At 42.8% G+C, this 14,265-nt stretch overlaps 1 protein-coding gene across 4 annotated transcripts in view; it reads right to left on the reverse strand.

Annotated features, from left to right (window-relative positions):
* Positions 1-14,265, reverse strand: part of LOC137652381 (UDP-N-acetylglucosamine transporter-like) — a 188,722-nt gene that overhangs the window by 71,207 nt on the left and 103,250 nt on the right. For 3 of the 4 annotated variants that reach the window (XM_068385772.1, XM_068385766.1, XM_068385780.1), the window contains exon 4: positions 1,429-1,551. The exons of the other annotated variant lie outside the window; for it this stretch is intronic. In XM_068385772.1, the coding sequence (XP_068241873.1) occupies positions 1,429-1,551 (123 nt within the window). The remainder of the gene's footprint in view (positions 1-1,428; positions 1,552-14,265) is intronic. 4 annotated transcript variants of the gene reach the window in all.

Consider the following 14,265-nt stretch of genomic DNA (forward strand, 5'->3'; position numbering starts at 1 on the left):
CTTGTCTTCCAGCTTCCCCAAAAGTATAATCTATATACAGTAAATAGCAAGGGTTTGTATTTAGTGTCAGAACAAAGATTTATTTTATAAAAGTGTATTAATTTTTTCATTAACAGAAAAGGACGTTTACCAATAATTCCATATAAACTCTAAATTCCTTATTTTTCTTCATTGAAATAACAATTTTTCTATTAGAAAATAATTCAAGCATAAGAGAGAGAGAGAGAGAGAGAGAGAGAGAGAGAGAGAGAGAGAGAGAGAGAGAGAGAGAGAGAGAGAGAGAGAGAGACAGACAGACAGACAGACAGACAGACAGACAGACAGACAGAGAGAGAGAGAGAGAGAGTGTGTATGTGTGTGAGAGAGTGAGTTACAAGGAGTTAAAAGGATTTTGGATGTCTCAAAGACTTAATAGTCCATCTGTGGAGACTCCATTTGCTCTTGGGTAGAGTGATTCACTTTAAGCACTCAAGAGAGTTCTCATGATCTTCTCTAACTTATTCATGAATTCATTTACTGTGTTACTGTTTACTACATACGCTGGAAGTCTATTCCATGTATTTGCTATTTTGTATGTAAAGAAACTGCCACATTGATTGGTGTTGTATCTTTTTAATTTCAATTTGTATCCGTTGCTTCTGGATTAATTTGTACTAAGGGTGAATAGATTGTTGTAATCTACTTTTGTTATTCCTTTATGAATTTAGAATGACTCTATCAACTGTCCCTTAGGTTGTAATGTTTGTAGATCAAATACTGTATTTCCCCTGTCATAAGACATTTTCTTCTTGAAAAAGGCTCTTAAAAATCCCCCCGCATCTTTACACTAAGATAAAGTTGTATAGGGGAATCTGGCAACCCTCATACACCTTAGTAATGACATACAAACACTCGAATAAAATATAAGCCTACAATTATTATTCATATGTAATAAATGAATCTATTTTTAATGCACTTTCTTTAATTAATAAAGGCAAAAAGATGTTTTTGTTTTGGTGGACAGTCTGTCTGTCTGTCTGTCTGCCTGTCTTGCAAAGAAGGCCAGATGCAAAGGAAGCATGGTCGATTTGAAAACGTCAGCTCATGAGAGTACTTATCGCGAAATTGCGAAAGGGTCAACTTTTATTCAATATGTTATACGGTTCTCTGTATAGCAAATGGCCGTATCCACGATGATAGAACCCATGAATATCAAGGGCTGACTGTACTGTACTCTACTGTATTCTTTAATGAGCCTTTTTATTCACCCCTGTATTTAAAATGTTTCAATTACTATTATAGCCCTCTGGTTTATTTACTTATATACTATCATAAAAATTTAATACAGTATTGTATAATATATAAGCTAAATTCTTCTTGACAAAAAAAAAAAATTAACGACCAATTTATATTACCTTCATTATAATATCAAATCCCTCCAACAGTTACCTGAACCAATGATACTCCCAGCATAAGGAAGCAGAGCGAAAGCCAGTGCAAAGGAGTGAGCCGTTTCCCAAGAATAACCCAAGAGAAGATGGCTGTAGTCAAAATTTTTAATTGATACGTCACCTAGAGAAGAAAAAAACAAAATGTTAAGTACTGTACAGGAATTCACCTGAGAATATTGCATTTAACACCAATTACACATTAATTAAATGAGGATTGATACTGGAGCTAAACCATAGCATTCACATCAAGCTACAAAAAGAATTCTTGACTAAAATGAATACTGATTTCAATCTTTAAATAAATTAAATTTCCTCATTATTCTTAACAGAGCTTCATTCAATATAAATATAAGAACTTCACCAGATGTATTAATTATGGGAAAATGGCTAAACTACATTAGAAGTATCAAAGGGGGAGTTTAACCAGCCCAATGAGTCAGACTCGACTCTTACAGAGCTGGCCTGATTAACATCAGGAAGAAAAATATTTTTTTCATATTAAAGGTAAATAAATGAATAAAATAAAATGCACATTAAATATGATGGATACAAATATATATCAAATATAATGTATAAAAAGTAAATGAATTATGAGTAAAAATCTGTGACAAATAGGAATCTAAATTTTATCTATAAAACCTACTGTATGTTTCTTAAAAAAGTTAAAATTCTAAACACAAAGAAATTCCCTGTGTCTGATAAAAGGTCAATAAAACTTTTCTCACTAAGACATGTCGCTTTCTCTCTTAAAAACTTTACAATTGATAAAAATGTGTTTTGTGGTTAAATAGTCACACTCATTGCACCTGGGAACTGCTTCACAAGGTGTGCACATCAAATACAGTAAGGCCTCTAGATATGAAATTAATTGGTTCCGGAGTGGCTTTCGTATCATGATTTTTTCGTATGATGAGTCACATTTTACATGTAAAACGCCTAATTCATTCCAAGCCCTACAAAAACACCACATTAAATTTTATAATAAAAGCTATAACCACAATGAAATACAGCCAAATACATTTGAATCATTCAATACACCTAACCTAACTGTTAATACCTGCCAATGAAGTAGTTATTAGAACATAATGCAATAAGAAATGGAAAATAATACAGTACACTACTGTATATATAAGAAATATACAGTCCGCATGCACTGTACTATTAAGAGTTACCCCTACTAAAAAGAGGTACGTTTTCTATCATGCATAAACATCCAATTTACTTCAACTAGGGCATATTTTTAACAGTAACTTTTATTGATCAGTAATACAATTAATATTCAATGGTGATATGTCAATAAATAACCCAAATGTTTTCATCTACACACTCATACTGTATGTTTAAGCTATTCTATTGTAATACAAGCAAGACTCATTGGTGTTAATATGTATGTGAACTTACTTTATAGAATGAATAAACTTTAATTGTTCAGTAACAAGTTTTGTAGCTGTAATTTATTTACCAAAATGCTGAGGAAGTGCTTGCTTCCGGTACATAGGAGGCAGTGAAGAGGAAGCCTAGCTGAGAATTTAGGGATGGTAAATAAATTCTTTGGCTCCCTGCCCTAAGGAAGGTGTTCTTCTGTCAGTGAGGGCCTGGAAGGCTCTGCTGGTCTGCGAGCGTGATGGTATTTCGCCTCCGGAGGGAGCACATCATGCTCAGTGACAGGTCGTACCTCCTTAGGCACTATCTCGATTGGGGAGGGACGAAAGGAGTCCCTGTAGCAGATTACCCTGTTTTCCTTGGGAGGTGAAAACAGGGTCTGGCCTGTGGGACCTTGAACTGCAATGGGCTACCTTGGATTTCTTGCGCACACTCTTCCCAAGGTCTCTTGCGAGGGGAGAAGGGTTTCTCCTTACCAGAAGGACCCACAGGAGAGGAATCCTTCGAACTCCTCTTAAGGTCGGCAGGAGGGGAAGCCCCAGGGACGAGAGGTGGCAGCAAAGGAATCCTTGGAGTGCCTTCTAAGGACTGGGAGCGGGGAGTGACCTGTGACGGATAATGCATTACATTGAATAATGCTCGAAGCCATGGAGGGTCGCGGGGTTCTGAAGAACTGAGAGGGAGGTCCTCAAGAATACACGGATCCTTGGACTTAGGAACTTTGGAAGGTTTCTTAGCCCTCTTGCCTGTAAGAGGCTTCCCAGTAGGCAAGATTGGTGCAGGCCTACCCTTAGGGATAGGGTCTAGGCGTTGTCACATGGGCAACTGACGTCTCTGAGATGAAGGCAGCCCTTGAGACTGGAGAGACTGATGGATGTCTCTCCTGGTGGAAGGGTTACCCAGGAGGAGTTACCTTCTGCAGCCAAAAACGGCAATGGTATTTCGTCCAAGGATGAGGTAACCACTGGGATGGGGCAAGGAAGGTTTCGAGAGGATGGCAGACCGTGAGAACCCTTTCTAGCACGAGACGTAGGAATGTCAAGCACTGACGCTCTAAACGCATCGCACGATGCTGTTCTGTTGTATGACGCAGCACGAGATTGAGCTGGAGCAAGAGGTAGAAAACCAGGAGGGGGAGGAACCGTAGAGCGTAAACTCCAGTCACGTGACCCATAAGAATCCACGCGACGAGGATCCTGAGGAACCTTGTCACTAACTCCTGTAGGATGGATAACAGGACGAGAGCTGAGAGAACCCGGGGGTTCAGCGTAGCGCCAGTCACGTGAGCCCTGAAGCTCCACACGATGATCCGAAGACACTCGGTCATGAGAGTGAAACTCTACATGACGATGGTCATGAGAACCGATAGGTTCAGCATGATTGCATGAACCCCTAGGATTCATGCGATGAGGAGAGAACTCCTGCAACTAGAACCCAAGGAATCAGCGTAGTGACCGGTACAAGAGCCCAGAGGCATAGAGATACCAGTGTTACAAGACCCATAAGGGTCAACACAAGAGGATACCACAGTTTCCCTGCCACAAGAGCACAAAGGCTCAGCATGACGAAAGGCATGAGAGCCCGAGGGCTCAGCGTAACCTGGGTTGCGAGACCCCGAAGGGTCAGCACAACATGAAATCAAGGTTTCCCTTCCATGAGGCCACAAAAGGTCGGCGTAACGAGATGCACGAGAGCCAGAGTACTCACCGTAACCAGGGTTATGAGACCCCGAATAGTCAGTGTAACGGGAGACCAAAGGTATCCCTGTCACGAGAACCAGAGGGTTCAGTGTGACTGATGGAACGAAAGCCCGAGGGCTCAGTATAACCCTCGCTATGAGAGCCCGGAGGCTCAGCGTAACTGGAACTCAAAAGTTCCAAGTCACGAGAACCCAAAAGTTCAACATGAGAGCCCGAAGACTCACGATCACGCCAGCTCAAAGGGTGATCGTCACGAGACTCAGCAGGTTCAAAAAGACGTCTCCTCATAGCCCGAGGAGGAGAACGTCCGGGATGGAAAGGGGTCACAAACCCTTCCACCCTACTATCCTCTGAAGAGGAATGTAGAGCAGACTCCCCCCGAGAGGGAGACTGATCCAGCTCGAGAGATACCTCCTCCAAAGGGAAGGTTTGTTCTCCTGAACGAGAACATCGCTTAAGACAAGGCTCTCCCTCCGCCCCTGGAGGAGAACCGTAAGCGTACGGGGACCGCCAATGCCAAGAGGAGGTCTTCACTATCGAACGAGAGACTCGTTCCCCAGAAGGGGAAACTTGCCACGGAGAATGCTCTGCCACCGCCCATGGTGGATCAGCAAACTCCTCGGCGTCGGAAACAGACAGAGCCTGACCGACAGGCAGCAGCGCTTGCGCCCACACAAGGAGGATCAACCTCTGCGAAGGAAGGAGATGACTGCCTTTTCTCCACTCCCAACTGAAGGAGCTCGAAGAGAGCTTCCTTCGAAGAGGGACCATCGATGCCCAGCAATGGCCAAAAGGATACAGATCCGAGAAAGAGCAGGCGCTCCCTGGGGGAAGGGAAGAAGTCAACTCACTGGGGGAGTCAATGCCTTCACCTAACCCACAGGGTTAACCTGGAGTCACAAGCCCTGCGCTGCTTCTCAGCCAAGCCCCGGTAGGGCCTGACAGAAGAGCAGCTTCTGAAAGAGATCGGGGGTAGATGAAGCAGAGGCCCACGATTTCTTCAATTTTGAGGAAGACCCCGAATGTGAAAGATCGCGCTTAGTCTTCTTCTTTTTCTTACGCACAAACCTCTCCCAATAGGAGGCAGGCCACTCCCGACACTCAACACAGGTGTCATCCCAAGAACACTGATGGCCCCGGCAAGCGGCACAGGAGGTGAGGGTCCGTCTCAATGGACGATATGAAGGTACAGTAGGATCGGCCTTTGGGACCAGGAACTGCATGTAAACACACGTGTAACAAAAGAAAAAGAAAAAGCGAATTAATTGTTGAGATGTTGTATTGTATATATCTATATCGTTAAAAGTAACAACATCAATCACAATTCTATAAAAAACATGCAGTCACAACTTTACAAAAAACCACTGGCAAAAGCACTCATAACATAACATAAGGTGATGCTACTATAAGTACTGCAGAGAGAGTGAAAAAGTTGAGGTCTGAGAAAGGGGGGGGGGTGAGCAAAGGCAAAACAAAATGGTGTAAAAATCCTGTGAACATTGCATGGGTAGTGAATGGTTCCTGGACATCAGTTTTCAGTGCATCGCATGCTAGTCTCGTTAGTAATTTTTTCACAAAAAGGTAAATATGGAGGGAAGTTTTTGATAGCAGACCGATACAATGCTCATACACCAAATTAAAATTTGATGCTGGCATACCGATTTTCTCATACTCTGAATAACTCACTAACTGAGGTATTATTGTAGATTTTATTTCAGCATTGCCATTTATCCCTGTATTCTCAGCAAGATAAATTGTACTTCACAGTAAAGTTTCATCATTATAGTCAACACACTCGTGAGTGAGAAAAAATGTACTAATGGAAACCACTTCCAAATTCTAAATAAGCTATTCCAACTTGTTGAGTGTTGAGAGGTCAATGACCGGTCTCCAGCCTCCAGACGCCTTCCTTACAAGAAAGTCTACTGAAGAAGCTTAGCGAGCTCATGTCAACCTCCTGAAGTGCACCCTTATGCAAAGCAAGAGCTTTTGTCGACCCCTGGCGATATGATGATGTTGCCAGGGGTGGAATCAGAGTAGGGGGAGATCTGATGAACAGGAGGAAGTATCCGGATTGAATGACCTCAACCGTCCATTTCTCAGCCCTTAGATCCACCACCACCTCTAATAGGCCTTCAGGCATCTCTACGATGGTGGTAAGGTAGGGGAACGCCCATCCTACTGATGGTATTTTCCTCTTCTTTTCCCCTACTTCTACTGCGACCCTCGTTTTACCGGGAGGGGAAAAGTTATGTCGACGAGGTCTTGAGGATGGCCTGCTGCGGGAGAGTCCCTTCTTCCTGCACTGGTCTTCGAACCTGTGATGATTGAGTGGTCACTTTCCCCTTTTCTAATGTCGAAGGCTGGGGTTGAAGAAAAGACACCACCTCTGTAAGATTGAGTCCATTTTTCCACCACAAGCTATACCCTGCTGGTGAGAAGAGAGATTATTCCTTGAAAGAGGAGTTGACTCTTCTCAGAGACCGATCCACTTGTGGAACTTTTAAGTCAGCCTCACGACACTTGAGCACCCAATTGCCCCACTGGTTAGCCACTTGGTGCAACAAAAACTCCCCCACCATACCTCCTGTCAGGGCAATGTCATTAGGGGCCTGTTTCTTGCTAGGGTCTGTTTAGGTCCTCAGCGTCGGCTAGGAACTGACTGTACCCAACCCGCTATCTGCAGTATCCAAGAAGCAACTGCTTGCATAATAGCCATGGCCGTAATTTCCATATCAGACGCCTCTGCCATAGAGAATGAAACTGGAACTACTTACAATCTGACAAGCAATTCGGTGTCATGGTTGCCACTGCAAGATCAAGTGGAAGAGGGTAGGCGAGAGCCTCATGTGTGCAGTAGTATTCCCTTTGTTCAGTAAATTCTGCAAAAATCAAGAGGAAGAATCTCCCCACCCTAAGAGAATCCTTGTTACCGGAGACTTGGGCCTCTACCTTATCTAATGCTTCCCTAGCTAAGACCAACCAGGGTGAGCTTCAGTCTGGATCTCGCAATGCTAGGGGCACGGCAAAGAAGATCTATGGCAAACCTCCTGCCCTTCGGGGGAGAGGCGACTGCCTCTCCTAGGCTGTTAACTTTAATTATAAAACCCAGCACCCTCAGGAACGTCAAGTCAGTCTTCCCTTCTTAATCTGTGTCGTCCTCCCTGGATTGATGGGAGGAGGAAGGGCAAACTGCTGCATCTTGATCTGGGATCCTCATGATCTGGAGCAGATGGGAGAGCCTCAGATTCAGAGATCGAGAGATCGTGGGAGCGGTCTTCCAATCTTTACTCTCCTTTCTGCGGGCACCGGCTGCGAAGGGAAAGATAACTCAACGTCATTCTCCGATCTTCAGGAGCAACGTTGTCAGGAGGGTGGTTATCCAGCCGAATGTCTGCCTTTTGTCTCTTGTCTGGAGGAGATTGTTTTGCTGAAACCTCAATTGGGGACAGAAGTTAATTCTCCACCCATGAGATTTCCCTTGGAGAAAATGACCCACTGTGGGTATGGATGCGTGTCACAATTTTGGGGTGTGACATGAAATCTGCTCCTGCTAGGCTTTCTGGAACTCAACCTGATGGGGATTTTGCTTGACAAAGAGAGGGCAGAAGCATAAATCTCCCTCCTTGAAGCTCCCAATCTTGCTTGGGAGTGAAACTAGTATGATCCCTCCTCTGAAGGAGATGGCATCTAGGCCGAGGGGATATCTTTGGTATGCGTTGTGCGTGTTGGAAATTGGTACCTCATGGCGAGTCTGGGCTGATCCTCCGAAGGATGCCTGGAACGTCCTGCAGACGAATGGCTTCCTTGCCCAGAGCATGATCTTCAGAACTTACTTCATCGGGAGAAGAGCGCTTATGGCGATCAGATGACAAGAGCTTGTGAAAATTAGGTGGAGAGCGCTTCGAGAATGTCATCAAAGCTTGTTGGCGATCACAATCCTCATGACTGGCACAAAAAGGGGGAGCTGCGAGAAATTAGCTTTGAGGACAAACAGCGCAATCCGACAGTTAACGTTGACAACGATCGTGAGGCAAACGAATATTGTCCTCTAAGGGGTGGTCAAAAGACCTTGCTTTGCAGAAGGAAGGCAAGGCGAAGTGCACTTTGAAGACACATAACGAGGTATTACGCATCATGGAGAAAAATTTACTGGAGATCGTTCAACAGGAGAAATTTGATGAGAAAAATAGAAGAATACCAAAGATCAGAGGACTGACGAGTCCACGAGCGTCCAAAAGCACGTCCCGATGATGTACGTGACGGGGAGAGGAAGAGCTCCCTGGAGAAGATTGCGTGAAAGTTGTTCACGTTGGAAAAGCTCTGCGTCTACGAGAGGAGGGATCAGGTGAAGTAATAGAAGCAGGAGCCTGATCCAAGGGGAGTCCCAAGGAGAAGCTCGTCTAGAGGGGCTTTTTGGAGCTAGTCATCCAGCCGGCGAGTCATCCTTCAAGGAAGAAAGAAACCACTCTGAAGGGCAGGTCTAGGCTCCTACTCCAGAAGGATGGGACTGAAGCTCAGGAAGGCAGGACTAAGCTCATCCTCTGCAGACGACGGAATAACGAGTGATCTCCTCAGCAGATATTGAAGGGGCGATGACCTCTGGAAAGTGTCTGGGCACAAGGGCTTGCTGCAGTCTCTTCTCTGATAGGGCACTCTGGATGCTAAAAGAGGACCACAGCACTGGAAGAGCATCAGACCTCTGAAATAAAGAAGGACCCCCTTGCCCAAGGGATTGCCCCAAAGTTGAAGGGCCACCAATCTTATTCGATTGGCCTCTGAGGAAGCCAAGGGAAAAGTGTCACACGGAAGAGCACCGCGAGTGGAAGAAGCCGCCGGGACTGTATTTGACTTCGAGGATAACCCCAAAGGTAATAAATCCCTCGGCTTCTTCTTCCTCCTCCTGCCATATTTCTACCAGTGGGAGGATGACCACTTCCGACAATCATTACACGGTGATACTAGTGTACAGGTATGCCCTCAATATTGAGGATACAACCGATGATAATCCACCTCTGGAGTACTCACAAAAGTGCCGCAGGTCTTGGGCGACACTCCCAGGCATTTCTGTATAACAGGCAGCATCCTAAAAACCAAAGACTCAAAGCAAAAACACCGGAAAGAGAAAAAGTATAAATTATTAGTAAATTTTTCAGTCAGTGAGAATGTGAGCACTTACTGACAGCTGAAATCTAAGAGAGTTGCCAGTTAGCTAGGAGGGCATTACCTCCCTGCTTTGGACAGGTAACTACCTGTTGGTTGTTTACACCTCATAATTTTAACAGGCATGTTCCAGTTTCGCTGTTATCTATTCTCCTAAGTAAAGGACGATGGCTTGCATTCGTGTAGGAACAAATTTGCATTTTCCAACCAGTACAAGGCAGATAAAACATAATCATTGTATATTTGGCAATGCAGCTCCAAGCAGCAGAGCTCCCCTACCTTCCAGTGGTGCTGTTTTTTTTTTTTTTTTTTTTTTTTTTTTCAAAACGTGGTCAAAAACAATATCTAGCATCTCTCTGTGGCCACGCTGACTACGACAACATTTCTTTGTAAAAAAAAAAAAAAAAAAAAAAACTATAACATTGCTTTGAATGTTGGTAATTAAGCTTTGATAACGAATGCAAAATTACCATAAATAAAATATAGAATGATTTTTTTTTTATTTAATCCTTGAACAATAAGATTTTAAATATGTATCAAATTTAGAGTCAAATGTCCTTCCCCTACTGAGTCAACTTTTAAGGAAACAAGTGTTTCTTGAAAACATAACTAAGCGCTTGCAGAAATTCAATGCGACTACAATAGCAACATTGCATTTACCCCCACTGAGTGTGGTCAAGGCGGCAACGTTGCTGCCTACAAAAGGCCATTCGATTGTCCTTGAACCAGAGGAGGAGATGTTATGCTGACTGTCAGCCAGGCATATGATCAATGTAATTTTGTACTTGCATATCGAGTGCTCCTATGTACCATTTAAACTAACATGACAGGTAAATCAGATTCTGTTGTCAAGAGGACACAAATTGAGACTATGTAAAAAGAATGTAAGTCAATGACAGCTATAACAAAGGAGTTAGGAGTCCCTAAAAATATGGTCTACATTTGGTGTAAAAGAGATGAGGGGAGGTGCAATGCAAAGAAAGAAAGGGTCTGGGCATCTAAGGAAAACTACTGACCAGACGAAAAACTTGTTAAAGCAGATTTTAATGGTAAAACCAAGTACATGTATTACCAGCTATGAATTGAAGCAACAGAACTCTGAACTGTTGGGAGAAGTGTCAGAACACACCATACAACATCAACTTAGGAAGGATTTCGGTCTTCCCTGTTACATACCAACTAAGAAGCCTTTGCTATCTGATGCAATTAAGAAGAGGAGGCTTAATTTTAGCAAGAAGTATCAAGGTTGGACTGAGAATGACTGGTCTACAGTAGTATTCAGCAATGAATCATGTTTCTATGTAACATAAAGTGCTGGGAAGATGGTTAAGAGACCTAGATGCTTAAGTCGATTTGACTCAAGTATACAGTCAAGACTTTGAAGCATGCTGCTTACACCACAATCTATCTATCTATCTATCTATATACCAAGGCACTTCCCCCAATTTTGGAGGGTAGCCGACATCAAACAAATAAAAAAAAAGGGGACCTTTCCTCTCTACGCTACCAGCCTGACGAGGAACTCAACCGAGGTCAGCTGGTACTGCTAGGGTGCCACAGCCCACCCTCCCCTGTTATCCACCACAAATGAAGCTTAATAACGCTAGATCCCCTACTGCTGCTACCTCCGCGGTCATCCAAGGCAACCAGAAGAAGCAGCAGGGCCTAACAGAACTGCGGCACAATTGCTCGCCATTCATTCCTATTTCTAGCACGCTCTCTTGCCTCTCTCACATCTATCCTCCTATCACCCAGAGCTTTCTTCACTCCATCCATCCACCAAAACCTTGGCCTTTCTCTTGTACTTCTCCATTCAACTATTGCATTCATCACCTTCTTTAGCAGACAGCCATATTCCATTCTCTCAACATGGCCAAACCACCTCAACACATTCATATCCACTTTAGCTGCTAAATCATTTCTTACACCCGTTATCACCCTCACTAGTACGTTCTAACACTATCTACTTGAGATACACCAGCCCTACTCCTCAGACACTTCATCTCAAACACATTCAATTTCTGTCTCTGCGTCACTTTCATTCCCAACTCCAATCCATACATCACAGTTGGTACAATCACTTTCTCATACAGAACTCTATACATTCATGCCTAACCCTCTATTCTTTACCACTCCCTTCACTGCCCCCAAACACTTTGCATCCTTCATTCACTCTCTGATGTATATCTGCTTCCACTCCATCATTTACTGCAACAACAGCAAATATGGGGGAATTTTAGCAGAAAGGGAGGGAACAGGGGTTTTATGTTTATTTCTTATTGATAAGTACAACAATGAATGAGGATAGGTGCTGTATGTAGAAGTGTTGAAGAATTACTAGTTACCCTTCAAGGGAAACCTGCACATACATATCTTTATGCAAGATGGGTACCGTGTCAAAGGGAAGAAGGCAAAAAAAAAGACAAAAAACTTGAGCTTCTGGACTGACCTGGGGATTCCCCCGACCTCCCTTACTTGCTTACTTTAAGGGCTGCTTTTCCGGTCCTATACATCAGTGGAACCCTACTCTCTACAGGACCTTCACAGTGCAAAATATTCAACACTACACACGGCACTCTTCTTGTTTATTGTCAAATCCACATTATCGAAGCACTTACAGAACAAGAAAGTCTTCAGTTTCCTCTTAAATGCCTTAATATCCTCAGTCTTTCGGATGTCTGGTGGGATCTTATTGTATAGTCTTGGGCCAGAGTCTAGAGCCTATAGTAGACATATATCTAGGTTCCAATAATTTGAAACCATCTGTAACTATTCTTGTGTCAACACAATTTGTTGACTGTACAATATACACCAATTCTCTTGGATATTTTGGAGGTCTGGTTCTGATAACTTGATGGGTTATTTTACATATTTCAAACTCAATTCTTGCTTTAATAGGCAGCCAGTGCAAGTCAATTAGTATAGGAGTGATCCTTCTCAGGGTGGGACACCTTTTATCAGTTTTGCTCCTCTGTTTATTATGTTTTGTAATTTCTTAAGTTGCACTTTTGGTAAATTATAGGTGGAGTTACAGTAGCCATTCCTGGTAATAACAGTTAATCACAAGTTTCTTTACAGAATGTTCATCCAGGTACTCCTTTATAAAACCAATGTTTCTAAGATGATAACCAGCAGTTTTTACTACATTATTTGGACATTGAAAAACAAGTTACAGTCAAGAGATACAGTGAACCCTCGCTACTTCGCGGTTCGACAATCGCGGATTCACCACTTCGCGGGTTTTTTCCATAACCCATATATATATACATATCGCGGATTTTCCGGAAAATTCGAAAATACCGCGAAATCTGAAGACAACCAAATACGATATTTTGTTACCTGTAATTCCATTAATACTGTAATTAGTAATATCTGCTCTTACTGATTGTTCATTGCATTACATATGATATATAATTCAGCACAGAAAGAAATAAAACACGAAAAGAGAATGTGATCATACGATAATGTACTGTATACAGTACGTAGTAAAATTAAATCGAACATGAAACGCAAATCAGATGCAGTCATACAATACGTATTAGAATGGTGTACAGTAAGGCTGCTGTTGACTACTACTGTACGTACAGTACTACAAATGTAATGGATGTGCTTCTTTTCCATGAATCTTTTGTATGTATACGTACGTAGTACAGTACTGTACTGCATCCAATACAGTAATATTCTTTGTTGCAAAAATCACATTTCGAATAAGCGTACGAGAGAGAGAGAGAGAGAGAGAGAGAGAGAGAGAGAGAGAGAGAGAGAGAGAGAGACACACACACACACCCTACAAATGAATAAAACACTGTAGCATATGTAAAGCTATTAAATATTGTTATTACTGTATTATTGTTGTTGTTGTTAATAAAATTATGATTGTTATTATTATCATTATTATTATTATTACAGTACTGTACTGTATTATTATCATTATTTATTACTATTACGGTATTATTAATCTACGTACGTTCGGTATGCGTGGGGCATCTTCTATGAGTTGGTAACCTACGCATCATATACTGTAAGACGGGTTGTGATTGGTTCAAGCGCTGATAGATGACGAATCAGAACTCAAGTTTTGTTATCTAACCTGTGATTGGTGTTTTGCCATCATCTCCTACCCGCAGCATCTAGGTTCTCGCGGGGCTGGATCGTCCACTTTCTCTTACCGCGTATCGCTGAGTAGACGTTCTTAAGTTTGTGAATCTGTGCTGTGTGCGACTTTTTTAAGTTGAACTTTTTGTCAAATCCTACTGTAATGGCTCCCAAGCGTTCTGCTTCTCTTAAGGCTGGTAGTGAGCCTAAACGCCACCGAAGGATGATGACGATAGCTGAGAAGGTTACGCTTCTCGATATGTTAAAAGATGGTAGAAGTTACGCGGCCGCTGGGCGCCATTTTGGCATCAACGAATCTACTGTTCGCTATATCAAGAAGGACGAGGCGAACATTAAAAAGACGGCTGCAATCACCTTTAGCAGATCAGCGAAGCGAGTCGTTACAACGCGTAATAAAACGATCGTACGCATGGAAGGTGCTTTAGCTGTGTGGATTGCCGACTGCCGGAAGAAGAACATAGCGTTGGATACGA

Source organism: Palaemon carinicauda, chromosome 1 (assembly GCF_036898095.1).
Source record: "Palaemon carinicauda isolate YSFRI2023 chromosome 1, ASM3689809v2, whole genome shotgun sequence".
Taxonomy (NCBI): Eukaryota; Metazoa; Arthropoda; class Malacostraca; order Decapoda; family Palaemonidae; genus Palaemon; species Palaemon carinicauda.